The 20,359-nt window shown below is 40.0% G+C and overlaps 1 protein-coding gene across 5 annotated transcripts in view; it reads left to right on the forward strand.

Moving 5' to 3' along the window:
- The first annotated feature begins 7,197 nt into the window (after positions 1-7,197).
- Positions 7,198-20,359, forward strand: part of LOC116710836 (semaphorin-3F-like) — a 76,175-nt gene continuing 63,013 nt past the window's right edge. For 3 of the 5 annotated variants that reach the window (XM_032550090.1, XM_032550092.1, XM_032550093.1), the window contains exons 1-2: positions 7,199-7,674; positions 9,710-9,868. In XM_032550090.1, the coding sequence (XP_032405981.1) occupies positions 9,748-9,868 (121 nt within the window). In that variant the 5' untranslated portion in view covers positions 7,199-7,674; positions 9,710-9,747. Of the gene's footprint in view, positions 7,675-9,709; positions 9,869-20,359 lie in introns of all 5 variants that reach the window. The other 2 variants (XM_032550089.1, XM_032550091.1) reach the window with 1 other exon arrangement.

Genomic DNA, 20,359 nt, shown 5'->3' on the forward strand with positions numbered 1-20,359 from the left:
AATATTATTTCTCCACCTTTTTATTACGCCCTGTAAAGTTTTATCTAGCATCTGAAATCACCTCCCCATTCCCTCTCTCCTTATTTCCTTTCTAATCTACTACAAATAAAGTTCACAAAGGCCAGAAAACCTTTAAAGAAGACGATTGAGTCTTTCCTTTCAATTGTTGCCACATGCATTCTTACTCTCAATTTGGGCCGCTTGCGTCTGCGCTCCGCTCCGTCACGAAATGGACTCTGCAGTAAATTTGCAGCCATTATCGTCAATGAGAGCGTTTAAACCGTCACCGCAGCACCTCAACATGTCAGGTCTGCTTTTGCCAGACGCCAGAGCAAAGATCATATTGCAGCAACTGCAAAATGGATGAGAAATACATTTTCTCCAAAATCCTGGTTATATTAACAAAGATATAGTTTTATATACATGTATACTGTAAAAGTGTGTTATGTATATAGAGACACATAATGCAAATAAAACATGGATTTTTTTTCTGAAACCAAAGTGGACTCATTATGCAGAGTTGACATTTTTTGTACTATCATTTGGATTTCTACTGCCTCTAAAGGCATCCCCAGTGCTTAAAAGAACCACCCAGCCATTTTTTGGTCAATAAGTTAATGTTTTTTGGTGTCTAGAAAATGAGCCATTACAAAAAGGTTCTGATTTAGTCACATTTGACAGGCACTGCGCCGTAACCTGGCAACCCTAACGCCATAAGCTGACGCAAGCTAAGACCTTGCGTGTTTGGTCACTGTATAATGGTAAATGGTTATACAGTACTTTGTTTTTGACTTACCATTCAGAAACCACTTTCTGCATTCTCGTTGTTTGTGGAGGAGACTCCACTTCTGCTCTTCAGAGATGTACGGTTGGGTAGCTGTGCATCATTTTGCAGCCATTTTCATGACTCAACTCAACCAGTGCAAATGTTGAGTTGTTGGGCCGTGGCCAGCAGCAGCTTATTTGAATTTAAAGTGAGAAGACTTTAAATCTCTCTAAAACAGCTCAAAATAGGCACAACTGACCAGACTAAAATCCCATTATCAAAAAATGATTTTGTATACAATATAACGAACTTGTTTTGTATAGACCTATACTTTTATGTACAAGAAACCATAATGGGTCACCTTAATGTTGCACTGAACACTCCTTTCCTGAGCTGAGACGTGTGCTGGTGTTATCATGCTGTGGGGATGCTCTGCTTATCCAGGGACAGGAGAGCTTGTCAGGGCTGATGGAGAGATAAAAATACAAAATAGCTAATTATAGATACCTGCCACCCTTTCCAGAGTTTATTTATAAAAAGGTCCTCCATCATTTTCCTACCTGTTCACATTTAGACTTGGTCTAATACTTTATGTTTGTGATTGTGAAGTGAGAACATGCGGGGGGAAAAAAGTTGAAGGGGGCACACACTCATGTAAAGCCCTGTAGTGCGCTTGTTGAACTGACTGCACTCAGTCAGGACGAGAAGAAAGTTTGTTCTGAACAGACGAGAAGTGTTGAACAAGTTCTCCACTCGTAAAGACTTTTTCTTTTTCTTTGTAATCTAGATGGGACACTTTTCTTTTCTCATTTAAATGCTAATAGCTTTGAGAACACCATTGACGGAGAGAGTGCTGGGAGCGAAGCTTTGCTCCTATCTGTCTGCGGCACAAGGTGAGCACCTGCCTGCTCAATTCAAAATTCAGCTAAATCTTTATTGGAAAAGCGAAGCGGTCGCAGCTTTGTTTAAAGGACTTGTGTGCGTTTGTGCCCACGAGCATTTGATTTTGTTTATCGGCATGTTTGGAAGCGGAAGAATTCAACCTTTCCGGGATCAGAGTTATTCCTGGCAGTGAGATGAGGTGAAACAAAGAACTTTATAGCCAACAGATTATATATATATATATATTTTTTTTTTTTGTCTTGCAAAAAAATGTTAGTCAGAACATTTTTACTGATTTTATCTAATGAGAATGTACATATGCAATATTAGAGGGCAATAAGGAATCTAAATATAGTTTAACTTGGTTTTTAAAATATTTCTGGGTTTTTATATCCGTTTCTAAACAGATCTGACAGAAATATTATCACAATGCGAATTAGCTAAAGTTTATAACCCTCTAAAAGTGGTAAAAATAACAGGTTAGTATAAAACTACTATTTATTCCATATTTATATTGTTAGAAATAGATTTGGAATAATCTTGTATTCAGAATTCAGATCCCACTGAAGCAGACTGTAGACTGAATTGTAAATTTTCATGTAAATGTTTAAAGGAATTTATTTTTATGTTTTCTATTCAGTTTCCTAATTATATATTGCAGTGTCTTTAGGTGAATGCTAACATTTCATCTTTGCTAAATAATGTTCGCAAGAAAGAATTCAGTTGTTCCTTTCGAGCCAAAGTTGACGTATGATTTGTAGCATCTGAAGTGCCTGTTAGAGAGGTGTTTCAGCTTTTTAACCATAGAGTTGGAAGCTTCAGATCAGATGCTAACTTCAGTGTTTGCCACCTAAAACAGATTGTTTGTTGCCAAATACAAGATACTGTCCCGAATGCTTATTTGACAGCATTTCCTCTGTAAATGAACCAAAGAGAAACGTTGACAGGTCAAAAAATTAAGAATTGTTTTCAAAAAGCACATAAAAGCTGTTATCACTAGATCACAATACTATGTATGTATTGTGTTCTTTAGATGCCAGAAATGACAGTATTACATCTCAATAGTTAAGCATTTTAAACCCGAGTCATCCTTTCCTCAAAGTATATATTTTTTTATCTTGTTAAACAAGATTTCAGTCACTTCACTGAAATTCAATGTGATGGCAAAAATCTAAAGCGTGTAGCGTCTGAACACTTCTTGTGTGCGGCAACACAGCCGTGCACTTGATGGGGTCCAAAAAGAGGTGAGAAAAGCAGATAAAGACTTGTGAAATAAGCATAACGGGGTGCAAGTTCATCACTTCGTCTTGAACCGAGAAAGAATCTCGGCTACGTTTCACGGTTCAGCGCAACGCGACAGCCATGAAGCATGGAGTTCGGCGCGTCTCTCTGCAACAACTGAAACTGGGATTGTATTTGCAGGTGATCTCTTGAACTGTATAAGAATCCCAAATGCAGTTCAACACCTGGCATTCATTCACGCCCTGCAGGCAGAGCCAGAAGATAGCAAAGTTCACACTTCAGCTGGAATGCAGGCTCGTTTTGCAGAATGTTACAAGTTCATACACCACTTGGATAGACGTCGGTGACAGTGTGGTATCATGCACTCGCAAGATTTTATCAGAGATAATGGTTCCGGCTCACTAAAAGACCAAGAGATCCACCTCTAATATAACATGTCTTTAGATTCCCATCAAGCAGAAGAGTGTTTAAATAGAAATGCTCTCTTGGCTGATAGCAAAATATTTTGTTATTTTACTAAATACTGGGCAGGAGAAAGTACGAAGCTGTGAAAAGCTATTCACCGCCTCACAGATTTTGTTTTATGTTAAGATTATCATACAAATTTTAACATCAAATATAACTTCATTCAATTTAACATATGATTTTCAAATGACCTTATTTAGAAGAAAAATGTATCTGAAGCAAAATGGCCTCCTTGTTAAATCATAAATTGATTATAATTACTATGTTTTTGGGGAGGTGAGTTCAATGTCAGCAGCGTGGTTAGTACCTGGCCGATAGAATTAAGAAGTGCCTGTCTGGCAACATGAAGTAGACTAAATCAGTGGTCAAAGTGGAGGCCAACAGGGGGCGCTCAGGGAGTCTTAAAGCTGGAAAATAAAAATAAAAAAGTATAAATGAAATTAAAAGTTATAACCATGAATTTTTAATCGTATATATTTTTTTGTATCATAAAATCTGTTTCTTAATCTGTAATCTCAAATAATGTATTGAAATTTTATTTGCCGTGCTCATTTTTTCTGATTGGCAGATTAATCAAGCTGCTATGCTCCTCAAGCTAGAGCAGCAAGGTAAAATGGACTGAATGACCCGGCGGACACTGCTCTGAGAAAAAACCCGCCGAAGAACTCCTGGCCAAATAAAATCAGAAGATATGAAGCAGCATTTATGATAAGACAAATGTAGTAATTATTGAATAAAAGTGAGAATAAGCATTCTAAAATACCTTGATTTTCCAATTCCAACAGAGTCTAATTTCTTTTAAGTCATACTTAAATAGCATTTTTATAACAACTGAAGATGACATAGTTACCGGAGTATTCAATGAAATGGAACCATGTGCCTGTAAAACACATATTTCTGCCCCTTTAAAACATTATTTTACAACCTGAAAGGTTTAAGCAAGACAAAAACGTTTTAAAGGAAAAGATCTCCAAAGCCACGCTGAGAATCTGCTGTATCTTCATTGAATAGAAAGATGACCGCTTGAAATCAAGTTGAATCTATTCGACCTCTGCCAAGTCCCTTTGTGCTGAATCAGGCTGCAGAGTCCTGTATGCGTTTGGAGGAAAAGTGAAACCTGGCAGCTCCTTTTGACCTCATTGAGCCGACAGCCAAACACATCACGAACTTTCCCTCCACTTCTCCCCGACGGGCTTAATGGTGTTTCGCCACCAAGACTCCAGAATGAATGAAAGGCAGATAATGTAGGTGCAAAGGGAAATTGAATGGAAAATGATTAAAATTGAGGGGAAATGTTTAATTTTCTCAATGAGCTTTAGAAATTCTGCCTGGGCCCCAACTCTGACTCTCAAGCATCCAATCAGTGTTTGAATAGCTGAACAAATTAGGAATTTTCATGTCATTTCCTGCGTGCCATCGAACGAACGATGTTTCTGCTCCATTTTTCCCAAATCACCGGGGTACAAATAAGATAAGAGTTTTAATTTGTGATAACTCTGACTTAGCAATTGTTGCATTGTCTGCACTCCAAGTCATTAAACTAAACCTGACAAGTCAAACATTCAATAGAAAGAGAAGTCGATGTAATGCCTCGCAGACCTTGTTATGCATGAAACTCTTAGGTTAATGGAAGTTCTTTTTATCTTTTTTAATACACACCTTTTTGAAAGTCTAATTAATGCACTGCCACTCACTTGGTGGGGTTGTGGAGGGGGGACTCATGTCAGCACCAGTTAGGCCTGTTCTTGTAGGAGTGTGTTCAATCCTCACCTTGAGTGTGGGTGGCAGATGGTAATGCATTGGTTGTCACGGAAATAGACGGTGAAAATACAGGCGAGTGATTTAAAGTAAACGGCTCTCCTGTCAAAGACGATAGCAGAGGAAGGAAGGAGAACTAACAGAAAATTAATGAATCCAATAACTACTGTAACATGTCGGTGTTTGTATTCTCATCAGCATAGTGCATAGTTGTGAAGTGAAAGAAAAAGAACACAAAATTTGTTGAAGGTAGTCACTGTACGAAAAAGTTTGGTGTGCGTCTGTGTTCTCTCTGCTCTGACGCCTCTAAATAAAACCCAATAACAGAGAAGGTTGTGGTGGAGTTTAAAGCTAGCCTGGTAACAGCCAGACCTTGGTTCTACACTTTGCTTCGTCCGGAGGGTCTGGACACTCGGCTATTGAAAAACAATTGCTTGCTGGAGGCGTGGACTCTGAAGTTTTAAATTTCACCCAGTCGCTAATGCACTAGTTCGATGTTATGAAGCTTCCCGGAAATCGCCTGCGCTGTAAACAACCATCCTCCACTGCAAAGAGATGAGTGCCAAGCCAAACAAGATGGCTGTTAATGTTGATTCAATATTTGGAAGCGTGGCCAACATGCTTTGTTCGCTTCCTCTGCTGCCACTGCCAAACTACAAGCAGACTACGATTCTAAAACAGCGCAGAAAATCAACATTGCCGTTCACAACTTCTCTTTCTGTTTGTTGATTGGCACAGTTGAATTTCTACTGGAAAAATCCAGTTCAATGGGAGAAAGCCCAGACAGGGCACTGAAGGGAAATGAGAATCGAGTCGAATTCTGTAGGAAGGCAATAGCCAGGATAATTCAATCTAGAATTAAAGTAACCACCATTATAAAAAGAACACGTTTTCTTACCCAATAAACTTTATGCTCACAAACAGCTGCAACCAAACTCAACTAAATGCACTTAAACATAAACAAAGTAAATCTAATGTGTTTATTACTGGGATGTATGAAGACTTTATTTCTTTAGAGTTCCCAGATGTGCACCTCACATGGTAAAGAACTCTCCAGCTAAAAGACTGACATTGCATTTCATCCCATGTGGGTTTTAACATTTTTTTTTATTATTTTAACATTGACTGCACTAGTAAAATAGCAACAGAAAACAACTTCAGGGTGCGACAGACAGTTAAGTAAGTTACATTTCTCTTATCAACAAAAAATGTCTTCCTCCAGGGTGGCATTTTTTCCCGTTAAATCCAAGACTTCAATACATAAACTTCAGGCAAAACGTGTTTTCAACAGAGACTCTTTTTCCATGGAGTTTGCATCTGAAACTGCAATTCCCAATCATCAGCCATCTTGCAAATATGGTACTCGCTTCCTGTTGCGTGCTTAGTTTCAATCACTTTTATTAAGATTAACGATGGAGAGGCTGATCATTATTTGTGTTTCATATGTTCAATACTAGTTGGTCAAAATGTGATATTTGCCTCTTAAGAAATTACGGTTTTCAACCCATTTCTAATGATCAGTATCTGCTGACTAGTGGAGCAGATAACCTGACTAGTTAATGTGGTAGTAGTTTAACAGGGCAGCAAAAAGTATTGTTTTGCTTAAATGCACTTGATACTACAGCATTTAACATGTTCATATTTTATGCTAGCCAAGCACCGAATGTACCTAAAAGTAATGTTCTACTAAATTAAAACAATTCATATTTTTATAACTAAAATAGTTAAGAAGTCCATTCTTCAAAAGCGTTTAAAAATAAAATTGGGACATTTTATTGTAAATACTCTGAAAGTAAAGCACTTCTATTCAAAGGTAACAAAGCGAGAATCATTGAGCCAGTATTCATTTATTTAGCCTTCATCGATGTGAGATACACGTGAGGATCAACTTGATTGGATCCCTCAGGTGAAGATGACTTTGACTTCTTCTCTGCTGCTCTCGGCTCGCACGCGCTGCTCTAAAGCCTGCGGCGGTGAATCGTGTAGCTCCCCGGCAGACCGAGACCGAGGGGCGGCTCGGTACGCTCCAGCCCGCCCCGTGGGTGTGTTCACAGGCAAATGGGCCTCCGCATCCACCTGCTAGCGCCCTGCCTCTCCCCCACAGTCACACAGGAGCTTCCAACTTTCCAGCGCGCCACGCACAGCGCGCTGTCGGACCTTATCTTTCACCGCGGGGACTTTTTTCTTTTACCTTTTCTGCTCGCTTTTCTCTTTTCCACTTCTCCCACGAGATGTTGGCTGCGCTCGTGCGAGGAGAGCATGTATTCGCCTCGCGCTCTCGGACAATGATGAATTAGAGAAACATTTTATGTTCTCTCTCCCTGACTGCTCGCGGACAACTCCGGGGCCAACGCGCGCGCGCTCTGCGCAGGTACACAGACGGCCCCGCCACCGCACCCCTGAACGCAACACGGGCCGCTGAAGAGCCGCGCAGGGATTTTCTATTATTATTGATTTCAGCTTAGAGAAAGAGAGAGAGAGTGTGTGATCGATCTGTTGGGATTGGCTTTTTCAGTGGCTTGCAGGGTTGGATCTGAACTTGTGTTACGGAAAGCTGTGAGGTAAGACTGATTTTACTTCTATTCACTTATTGTTGTAATTATTCTCTTTTGGTATGGATTATATATAATATTAAATAAAAATCAATAAATGCGTATAAAACACCGACTTGATTAAAAAAATATATTTGTTTTATGTTTTCCAATATGTCATAATCTCATTCCATAAAAATAAAATAAGAGTATGGATTCTGATCAATTTCTGAATGGATTCCCACAAGATAATTTGAGAGTATTTGTTGAATCGCTCTGCAGTCTATTGTGCGCTCTAATACCACACCAGACTGTTTACAGTTCTGCCTCCCATGTGTGGCCAAGGCTGCCAGTCTGTCACACTCTGATTTCAGTCTACAGCTCTTATTTCTCAGGAACACTGAAACATCCCGCCTGGTTTTCTCTGTGTTTTTCTTATTTTAGTTGCAAGTGAAGTGCTGTGAATTGTCTCTAAAATTGGAAACAACTCTACCCGCTGAGCATTAACCAACCAACATGTTATTTGTCTCAAAATAACTTAAACAGGCAAAATGAAACGATATGAAACATTGATATGACAAATGTGGTTTTTAATGTGCTTTGTAAATTTGACGGTATATTTTCTGAATGCATGGTACTTTCTGAGGGAGAAGATATGTTTGGTTTTGTGGTATGATACAAGTGCACCAATCAGCCTTTTACCGGCTGATACCGATTTCTGATTACCTTTAGGTCTGACCTGCTGATTTCATTGTTTTTTTCTTAGGACTATGATAAATAGACTCGGAGTTAGAGGCGATAGTCTTAGAGAACTGCTCTACAGAGCAGATGTTATGTCTTTCCTGTAAATATTATATATTTTTCCTATTAATATCAAAAATGTGTATAAAAACTATATGGTTGCAGACGCGTTTAGAAACTGGAAATTGTGTGAGTTCTTAGTTTTGATGCATTTAACAAGCAAAACAGAAATTCTAATTTTCAGTGTTTGCCCTGCCCATCGGAGTCGATACGGAAACAAAATTGGTCGATACCAATCTCTGGTGCATCTCTAGTAAAATGCAAGTGTGTGTGTCCTTTACACAGTCCACGGTGTCGTTTTGGGGTGCAGCGCCCCGTTTGATGTTGTGTGCTTGTGTGAATAAGGACTTGGCCTCTGTCTCCGAATAAACAGCTGGACGGTTAACAAATTGTCGGTAAACAGTTGAGGTTTAAACAGCTGCAGCATGCTCATAAATCGACCCACGTCTCTGAGGCCCACGCAGATCTGCCAGGGTCTATGAAAGTGGCTCCAAACACTGGAGACTGGATGAACCCAATTAGCCCTAACCCCAAGAAGTTTAATCAAAGACAGGAATGGAGTCTTTTTGTTGATCTACGAGTTATGAATCAGTAATCATCCCTCGTGTCCATTAGTCATTCCCTGAAGATTAATTGATGCTCCCTTCTGAGTTGTTTTCAAGACTATTGAGGCGCGCCGGTCAGTTCTTTCATCATTTATAACCCAGCTATCCAGTTCTTTCTGCAACAAGTAATATTTATTGTCTTGATTGCACCAATCAGAACATTTTAGAACAAAAATTCTATCTTTCTAGTAATCTCAGTTGTAACCTGGCATTAGGTAAACCTGTAATCACAGGGCAGGAGCGGCAGCGCACGTGTGCTGTCATGAGGCAGGAATGCGTTCTGGACGGAGCGGGGAGGAGAAGGCTTCTCCCAGGAGAGTCGGCGCACTCTCTCTCCACTGGTTTGTCACACTCTGGGAAACAAACATAATTTTTCCCAAATGGAAGTGCAAGCACATCGCTAAAAGCTTGGCTCCCCTTTGTCAGGGCTCATCAGTTTTTATGGTGCCTCCAAGAAAATCTGGGCGTCATTCCTGCACCTCAGCTCTCTCGCTCTCTTTCTGCCGCCCAAAGCAACAGTCGATGGGGCCCCTGGGAGCCGCTGGTTTGACACATCGCATAAATTGATAAACAAAACCAGACTTTCTGTGGGAGATTTTATGGAGCACTTGGTTGCGCCAGCATCTCCGCTTCTCACATGTTTGTGTTTGTCTTTGCAGATTTAAAGAGAGAGCGTGCCGTTGGACGTTTGTCCACCATGAGGCCGGATGAGATGTGGACGGTGCTCGTCCTCCTGGTGCTGTCCAGCTTTACTTTGGGGAATCAAATCAGCAGTAATGAAGTAGTTGCCGCACCCAGAGTCTTTATCTCCTTCAAAGGTAGGAATCCAATCTTTTTCTTTCTGTGTCCTCAACTTTGCTTGCTTCAGGTATGTCTTATAAAAGTATTTATACCCCTTAGGCCTTGTACCTTGCTACCTTACGACCACAAATTAATGCACTCATAAAATAAAAACCAATAAATGTTTTTGAAGTGGAAGTAAATGCAAGGTTTGTGATCTTTCAGCTTCTGACAGGTTTTCCCTACAGCGTGATTCTGCTCACATCAGGTTTCAAGTTTGGGGTTGTGTGCATTGTTTTTCTGCAAAAAAGCCTCTATTTCTGTCTATTTCTCTCTATTACCTTCTTCTTTTGCTTTCTTTCAACACGATGGTCTTGTAGCCACACCAAGGTTCACATGATAGTTGTGAACCTTCCAGACCTTCCCACCTGAGTTGTGGATCTCTGCAGCTTCTCCAGGGTTACCGTGTCATTCTTGTTCTGTCTGTGATTAATGCTCTCCTTTCCCAACCTTTCACTGCAGAGGAACAGCCGTGCCTTTGGGCTTAGCAGTTATACCATACACTTTCCATGTCCACATGATGGATTGAAATTGTTCTGTGAGGTGTTTCAAAGCTTGAGATATTGTTTTGTTTTTTTTAATCTAAACTTGCTTTAAACTATCCTGACCATTGCCTTCTGACGCACTGCCTTCTCATCTTCCATCAGTGCTATGTATGGAATTTGTCTCGTTGATCTCGAATTTCTCAAGTTACACTTTATCCTGGCCAATCAGTGAACAAAAGGAGTTTTTGAACAAGAGTTTCTGCGTTGCTTTAGATTTGTAGTCTGCCTAAGGTTGTAGTTTGGCAATGGAGAGAAGCCACGCAGTCCGTGTTGATCACGCTTCCAAATGTTGAGTGAATCAAGTTGGAGCAAGAGGAATGTTTAAGACATGTTAATGCTGGCCAAGATGTCACAGCCCTACTTAGGACTCTGGACTTCTTTCTTTGCAGTGAGGGATGGCTGATTACAGTGCACGCAATTTCCAGCAAGCTTTATAGTGTAGCTTCCTTCGCAATCAAGTTTGCGCATTACATATGTCATGGTCAACCATTGGCAATTGGAAAAAATCTGATCCAATCGTTTGATACGTCAACAGAGTGCAGCAATCAATCATTTCTCAATAGCCGATGGTTCACGCGCTCTGGGTGAAGCAAAGCTTGGAACAAGAGACTGGTTTTTACCAGGCCAGCTGTAAACTTTGCCACAATTTTCTCCGTCGTTGTGAAGCCAACAACCAATACTGGGTTTTATTTAGAGGCACGCATGTCAAACTTCTTTTTTTTTTTCAGAGTAACCATATTCAACAAATTTTGCATTCTTTTTCTTTCACTGCACAACTATGCACTGCTTAGTTTGTGTCTCTTGAATAAAATCCCAATTAAATACATAAAAGTGACGAAATGTGAAAAAGTTCAATGGATTGTGAATATTTTCAAATGTTTTTCAAGCGTTTCCATCTGTTTGCTGCTTGAATGAGTGACGATACACATTGCCTAACTGCAGAGTCTGTGGCTTCAAGTTGTGATGGGTTTTGCGTGGGAATAGCTTGTACAGCCTCGTCGGAGCAACACTGAGCAGACCGCAAACAAATCATTAGATTCCTGTAAGGCCCCCATCGTCACCACCGTCCCCCTACTATCCAGACCTCAGGCTCTGTAATAACCACCAGATGCTTCCTCTGGCTTATAATCCACAAACAATTAAAAAACACAATGACCAAGTAGACACAAAGGCGATTGTGTATGACTCCTTAAGATTGTGAATATTGTCTTTTAGAGAATATTTGTGACGATTGTTATTCTTGTTGTAAGTGCAGCAGCCTTGCACAAACCAGTACTTGCACCGCCAAGGTTGGCAAGTCAGCAAGGAGCGTGCGGTGACCCGCTGGGCCTTTATGTGTTCCCTCCGTCAGGCTGAGGCAAATGTGTATTTCACGTGTCGGGGTGTGTGTGTGTGTGTGCATTTCAGCGACGGAGAAGATTAGAAGAGACGCGTCCCTGGGGGGTTCTCCGGAGGTTCTCCAGGGATCCTCCGGGGGTTCGCCGTGACGCCCGGGCGAGGGTTGGCATTACTGAGAGCATATTGCAGGGATCCGTCGTGCAGAGTGTTGTCCCCAGGACGCCGATCGAGTCTTTGATTAGCATCCAGAGAAAAGGCAGGAGCGCCCTGTTTGCTTTGCTCTCCGTTTCCCAGAGCTCCCTTGGTGTAGTGCAAGTTGACTTAATTAAGTGGACTGGCACAGCTCATTGTTAAAGGCGTTTTCCTGCTTTAATCAAGTGGGATTTAACACTTCAGTGAGCACATGTCCAGAGCTCAGCAGATTTCAAACAAACCAAAAAAAAAAAAAAAACAGATATCATTTCTGCCTAATGCAGTGTTTATCTTACAGAGATGGGTTCTATTGCCCTTTTTTTTCTTTAATCTTTGATGCATCTGATTAAAGGAGCTGCAATTTTGGTTGATGTCCAAAATCATTCTGAATATACCTGAAAGCAGCAGACTATAGTGGTGGACTAAAGAAGGGGGAAAAAAGCTCCACTCTGCTGCTTACCTGTGTGTGTTTGCCTCTCTAGTCAATATGAATTTCACAGTCTACTGCTGCTGCTTCTCTCAGAGGAATACTCCCTGCTCTCCATTCAATAAAATGGCTCTCTCTGCCTTAATTGCTTTTTGAGAGGCCCGTGTTGTCCTTAGCTTGGCAAGCTTGCTGCACTTCCCCTGATGCAACTGCGAGGTGTTAAGTTTAGTTTATTTTTTCCTCTTTGCTTGAGCTGTCTGGGGGAAAAAAGGCGGTCTGAGGTGGAGCTTTAATGCAGTACAACATGAAGACGAGCATAGCACTGTAAATGTGGTGGCATTTACACAAAAACAGAAGAAAAATGTAGGACAGGAGCTGCTGTTAATTTATTACTGAATAATTAGTAGCCAAGTAAACAAATATTGCTTTAGATTCAGGCGGAAAAATATAGAATTGATATCTAATTTAACAGTTTGTTCTTATTGCGTGGAATATTATAACCTTTTACTGCTCAGCTCATTGTAGGATAATTGCTGCACAATGCTGGTCAGCTTGCTGAAAGAGGGCTTCTACATTTTTCATTTCTTTACAAAAAAAGTATAAATTCAGCTATTTAGAAATATTTTAGGTTGAGAAAGATGCGGAAATGCATGGTGTGAAAGCCAAATGAGCGGCACCCATCACTGGTAAAGCAACAGTTGGCGAGCTGTGAGCAGCATGTTCGTTAAGTGGCCATCTGCAGGCTGGCAGGGCTCGTTACGCCGCAAATATCAGCAAAATGTATATGTTACTTTATAAAGAGCAGATCAGCTAAAAGGGTGAGTTAACACTTGAAAGGTAGTATTTCATTCAGATGGTGTTAGTTCTGCATTTCTGCTAAGGTTTATGGTTCAAAACAAAAAGAAAGCAATTTATGTTAAAATATTTTTGAATAATAATTGTAAACATGATAGAATATATCAATAGCGGGAGGAAGATGTGTGTCTTTAAATGATCCTCATCACTCTTTAAATTTTTTTAAAATGAGGTGTTAACATGTATCGTAAGTATTTTTCACTCAAGGTTATTGCATAGAGTCTAGATCAGGCCTACAAATGGAATAAAATAGAATATAAAAGGTCGACCCGAAGCAACCTGAGGCTATTGGCTTTGTGTCTGAGCCTGATCCGACTAATTAAGATTAATAATAGGCCCAAGTCTGAAGTAAACCCGACATATTATTTTAAGTGACGTTTCACTGCTTTCGTTTTTAGACCATTATTTAAATAAGCGATGTAACTTCTGCACTCTCCTCTATTTAGACTTGTGTTAACCAAGTAGATGACTTTGTTGCACATTCTCGTTTCGGTTTCTATGCGCTGGATGTACTGTATGCTTATTAGACGAACCACAGAAGCTCAAGCCAATCATCAAGCAAACAATTTGGCCCAACTCATCCTGAATTTCATTTTGAGTTTGCGTCGTACTCGTACCATAAATGTAAACTTTATCATATCCTGAGAATCTCAGACCAGCTGATCCCTAAGGCTGTTTTTGAACCCATTATTATTATTATTATTATTATTATTATTATTATTATTATTATTATTATTATTATATTTTTAAGCTTGTATACTGGATCTTGGTTATCGGTTCACAAGTTTTCAGTCAGTCAAGATTGATTGCTCTGGATAGAAAAGGCAACAGTTGTCATTGTGAAAGTTGCTTGTGCCACTCAGGGTTGTTTTGAACACATGTTCCAAACTGATTAACTCGGTAGCTGAGGGATGAGGTTAAGAACCGTGACCTCCATCTGGGAAGCCCTCACTTTCCTATTAAAAGCAGGCAAAGTAAATCATGAAGCCTAATTGCTTTGCTTTAACTGCGCAGGCTTTGTTTTATGACAGGAAAACACCTTTTATTATTTACATAGAACCACCACCCATAAAAACCCTCAGCGAACATAGGAACCGCAATAAAAATTTGCCTGTTTACGCTCATTTTAATGAGATTACGTGTTTAAAAAGTGACAGATGAATCTTGGAACTGGACTTTGTTCAGGCTTATCATGTCTTCTGTCCCAATAAGCTGAGGGGAGAGAGAACAGGCTTCCTCGGTTTTAAAACCATCAGGTGAGAAAACAGTGTTTCCAATAAGCCGAGGGAGCGGAGCAAACTCACAGAGGTCCGAGGTCCGCTGTCGCCAGGGACCCGCAGGCCTCTCATATTAAAGAAAAAAACCTACCTGGACCCTGCACAGGGCTAACTAGTTTTTCCCCTTCAAAAAGACAGTTTAGAGTAGAGCAAACTCGATGACCCTCCATAAAGCTTTGTGCTTTTAAAATCTTTTTTTTTTCCTCTTTAAACAAGCCAATTAAATCCGTTCCCAGTGTCAGCCATGATGTGTTTACCGTCGGCATGCTGGGGGCTAAAACAAACACGGGGATTACCCTGTAAGCTCCGGCGCCAACGGATGGCATTACGCTGCTTCCTGTTGGCTTTAACAGACCTCGGTTTCTGAAAGTGAACCAGTTATCTCACACAGGTAAAATTGATCAGCCCTGTTGTTTTTCTTTATTGTTGTAAATATTAGGTAGTTAGTTAATGAATGATTATTGAGCTGTGCCCAGTCTTGCAGCTAATACATATCCACAACTTCTGCAAAGTCAAAGTAATGCAGGACCATCAGTTCAATGCTGCTCAAGCGCTTTTCCGCTGCACTCCGTCGTCAAAACGCTGCAGAAGGTGGAAGCTGTTTCATTGATCAGAGTAAAAAAAAAAAAAGCAGCTTTCTAGAGAAACCATTTGGGCGAAAAACAAAAAATGCAGTTTTAAAGGCTTTAAAAAGTATTTATATCCGTGGAGAAGTTTTCCATTTTATAAAGCGAGTCTCAAACATCAGTGGATTTTATTGCGATTTCATGAAATAGACCAACACAAAGTAGTGCATAATTGTGCAGTAAAAAGAAAAGTCAGCATTGTTTCTGAAACGATTTTGGTAATAAAATCCTAAATGTGTGGTGCGCATTTGTTCTCTGCCCTTTGGAGTCATTGCTTTTGTAGAACCACATGTCGCTGCTGTTAAGCGTTGCGAGTCTTTTGGGCGCGTGTTCCTACCAGGTTTGTGCATCTTCAGACGAATGTGGTGGACAGTTCTGCTTTTAAAACGGACGAATCTCAGTCAGACTGGCTGCGGAGTGTCTGTGAGCAGCAATTTTAGTGTGTCACAGCAAATTCTCAATTTGACTTTGGTCCATTGGATATGGATATGCTTTGATGTAAGCCAGTGGTGTGCAGACTTACTAAATTAAGTTTTGTTTTGTTTTTTTACCTGCGTAACAACTGAGCTTGTAATCATTTAATTAAACGAATAAAGTAGTCAGTAGTTTGTTTGGAAAGGACTAATTGAATCATTGCAGATCTGAAGTTTAAATTGATTTTGCATGTTTTCTTTATTAAAAAGGAGGCATTCAGTTTGCAAATTATTTTGGACTCGACTAAAAAAAAAATAGAAAAATGATTATAAGGACTGCTTTGGGTCAATCTTTCTTTGAATTAGAAGCAGTGACACACTTTGGCGAGCCCAAGTCATTCCACTGCAGCTCTGGTTGTACCTTTATGGTCATTATTCTGCTAAACGTTGAACCTCTGTACCAGTCTATAATCTTTTGCAACCTCTAATAGTTTGGTTTTTTTGTCTTTTCAAAATGCCCATATTTACCTCCATCCATCTTCTCTGATGAGCCCCATTGTACCTTCAGAAAACCATCCCTATATCATGATGTTACCACCACGTCTTAACTGTGGGGGAGGTACCCTGTATGTGCGTGCAGGGTAGTGCGGAGTCTTTCTTTTCTGCGTTTTGCATCCAGGCCATAAAGTTCAGTACTGATCTCATCTGACTAGAGATTGATAGTTTAATTTGTTGTAACCGGTTTCAGACAGAGAATGGTCACGGCTAGAAATGCACCAATCAGATATTAACATCTGTATCGGTCCCCATGCTGAAAAAAATGCTAGATCGGGGCTAGATCAGCTTCAGTTTTTTTATGATCTATTTTTCATTGGCTGTTATACTCCTAATTGAGCTGACTGAACCAATTAAACATCTGTTGTTTTTGTTGTTTTACAAGTTTGACCAAGCTTGTGAAGCTATTGGTGTATTAAAGTGTGTTGTATGCAGAGATATGAAATGAATTTGTAATTCCATACACATATGTCTGTGTTTAAAAAAGAAAAAGAAAGTCAATTCAGCGCTGTTATTCCATATCGGACCAGTATTGGCCAATACTACATCTCAGATATCGGTATCGGAAGTGAAAAGAGTGGATCGGTGCATCCCTTGTCACCACCAGTTTATACTTAATATATTCATGTGTTGTAATGTTTTTTATGACTTCACCAGGTGCCTGGAAACGAGGTCAAAATTTCCTCTCAATTATGGTCATTCTTTCTGCTCTGTGCCCCGAAACAGAGCAGTAAAGACATCACTCTTGATTTAATTTGATACAAATTTAGAGCCACCAGATCGTCCCACTTTGTTTCGCCTCCCATCACCACAGTGAATCGCTGAATTAACATGAGAAAGGCACTCGCCTCTCTGGGACTCCCCAGTCATGCAGGGGTTGTTGTAGCATGGCTCCATTACGTGCTCGACTGATTTACATGTGCCACCTTTTCTTTTTCTTTTTTTTTATTCTCTTTTCACATTCCTCCTCATGGATCACACTGTGAGGCAAAGAAAACATGACATTTTCTAAATGGGAAAAAATAAAAAATCGCTCCCCGGGGGGAAGTTTTTGCCATGCCAGGTTGTGTGTAGAGTGTGACATCATTGCTCTTGGCCCACATTCCAGCTATGACATATGCGACTTCGTGCATTAAGCAGATTTGAATCTAAATCCACTATTATGCCTCTGCTATTGTAAGCTTTCTACCTCACATGAACCCAGTGCCTCATCTGGACTGCCAGGAGTGCGATTCCACTCCCAGTGCATCCACTTTGTGCGGCTTAGCCTTTTGGAGCTGTTTACATAAATACCTTCAGCGTGGAGCTTTTCACACTCCGCTTAGACAAACGGGCAACAGGTAAGCACCAGTTTAGAATAAACAGGCACAGGATCATGAATCTCAGCAAACATAAAATATCCCCTCCGAAAAGCCACAAAGACTAGCTCTATAGCCGAGGGTGGACCGGCGTCCTGCTCCACAAAGAGCACAGGAGAATTAACGCTGTGCTCTTCTTCCCTCCCTCTGGCTTGGTGTTAATAAAATTGGAAACGACTTCATTCACAACCACAACCATGAAATCATGGTTTTGTCAGTACAAAGGAAAAGTCCTTTAAATGCCATAACATCAGAAGGATTACTCACATCCTCTCCTCTTTCTCCTCCTCGTCCTCCGCCTGGTAACCAAGCACACGTGAGACCAAAATCCACTGGGATGACACATGTATGTGGGTCACCACATGGCAATGCAGGTGGCAGTAAGAGAAAGCAACCATGGCTTTATTGGTATTGCAAATATTTCTAATCCCATCCATGTTCCCTTTTTATGAATGGTTGCTTTCTATTTTTACCCATTGACAAAGTCTGCAGTTTATTGTCTTTTCCAAACCTACTGCAGCCAGTAGGTTTGGAAAGTCTTGTTTCTAGAAGGCTCAGCGTAAATTTTTAAATAAAAATAATCTACTTAATTTTTAAGAAGTAGCTAAATGCCACAGAATAACCCAAATATGGATCATTTGAAGCGCCAAGTTTAAACATTTATTATGAGCCCTATATATTGAGACTGGTGTGGGCCAGTTATCAAGGGGTTTAAAATTACAATTTCAAAAACTCAGTTTTTTTGTCATGCTTGTTTGAAAATCCTTGTGATGAGTGAGAAACCAGAAAGAGTTTTGTCTGGCCGTACCTGTTAGCTAGCTCGTCTCCACCTGTTGGCTAGCTAAAATAAGGATGCGACAATAAACATTTCTCTCATAAGAAATAGACATTAGGGATAAACACACACTGTCATAGTGTGCCAACCATCGCTCCTTATGGATTTAACATAATCTTAAAAGGCTATTCTTTTTTTAAAACTACAGTTGGCAAGCAAGTGGCAAACTGCAAGTTAGCTACCTCAAGCAGATAGCCTGACTAATTATCTAGCAGTGTTATTATTGTGCTACACGGAATGGCAAAAAGCTAAAATATTGTAAAATGACAAAATGATTCAAAAAAATGAAAGGAATTTTAAGTACTGTGAGAATACCACAACAAACCATTAGCATCTAATAGAGCTAAAGTTAGCATGTGCTTCAAAACTTCCAAATGGGGTCAAGATTCAGATATTAAGACTTTTTATGAAACTGGCTGACAACACAAAAGAGCTTTTAAAATATTTTTTTCTTAAAACAACCTTGCTATTTGCTAACTGTTAGCCACTAGTAGAGATTTGTTCGAGCTTTCTGTCTTTAAAAATGCTGTTTTATATTTTTATGAGCTTAGAATCCATTTGAGCATCTTTAGTTCATAATTTAAAACATCTATGAAATAATTATCCAGTTCAGGTTTGATTGAAGAGTATTTAATGTTCGGTATAAATTTTTTTGCTAGATGTGAAACTATAAAAACTTGCCTTTTCAGTTTGTTTTTTGGCAGTAGGGTCACCTTAAAATTACATAATCTTAAGAGCTGCAATATGTAGAGAGAACAAATATCAACTGTTCTTAACAACGTTTACAGATTCTTTAAAATTAATTTGAGATTTACTAAAACTTTTTTTCTTTTTATGAAAACTAAAAAAAAAGGGGGTTTCTAGGTTTTATCAAAAATTATAGAAATAAATGGATTTATAAATAGTACTGCTTAGTAAATAATTGTTGGTGAATTCAGCTTAGGGTTTGGCCTTTTTACTGCCGCTCTACGACATGCAGGTAAATGTTTAAACAGTTTTTACTGTTGTTTTCTCAGCATATATCCATGATGTCACTTTTGTCTTTGTTCGGAGGTTCACATTAGCCCCGAGCTGACCTTAACGGTGTTGACAGTATGCAGTTTTGAGGCTTAAGTCTTGAGTGTTTACTCTGTATTCACTGTCTGACTTCAGAGTGAGAAACACAATTGTGTATATGTGTGTTTTTTGCATTCCTGTCGCAGCACTTAAAAGCAAATGCACTGTCATTAATGTGCACTCTTTAACCTCTGCTCACCATTTCTTGTGCAGATCTCACCACACTGAATCACTGTTATTTTGGTTCTGTTATTCCTGTATTGTATGACCAAATGTAAAACCTGTCAAACCGCCGCCCTGGCATTTTGGCATTACCGCTGGTGATTGGCTGTAATTTCTATTTGCAAGGTCAGAGACGGCGTCCGTACAATAGAGAAGAGTTACGACTGAAATCATTGAAAACCTCTATTACTCTGGCCATGTCCCAGACCTCAGTGTGTCTAGCAGCTAAGCTCACTTATTTTTAGCATTAAACTCTCTCCTCCCTCGGTGGGTCCACAGAAGTCATTCAGAGAACCGCGGTTAGCCACTGAAAGCAATCGGCAGGGTAGTGATGGTGATTTAAGTGCAAACGCAGCTTGGTCCCCAGCAGCTTGCACTCTTCTGTGACCCATCTGTCTTAATTGGAAGGAGCTGGACGGCCAGAGGCCATTTTCAACTGCGAGACTGAAACATGTAGAATTTGAGTGGGTGTAGAGAGGAGTGTGCGTAAATCAAAAGAAGGCTGTGCTCCAGTCTCCAGTCCGAAACGCACTCTATCTTCTGGTGTACACAACTTGAAAGATGCCTTTTGAAGAGTTTGGAGGTATTTATGAGTCTTTATTCCAGTTTTAAACAAAAGTGTTTTGATCAAAACCTAAACGTTTTGAGGTTTTCATTAATTTTCCCTCAAATTTCCTTAAGATAAAGTGTGAGGTTAGCGAAGACCAGACGTGAGTGAATGTTCAGTCGAGCAGTCAGAGGCAATCTCCGAACAGCACACATTGTATGTC

Source organism: Xiphophorus hellerii, chromosome 20 (genome assembly GCF_003331165.1).
Source record: "Xiphophorus hellerii strain 12219 chromosome 20, Xiphophorus_hellerii-4.1, whole genome shotgun sequence".
Taxonomy (NCBI): Eukaryota; Metazoa; Chordata; class Actinopteri; order Cyprinodontiformes; family Poeciliidae; genus Xiphophorus; species Xiphophorus hellerii.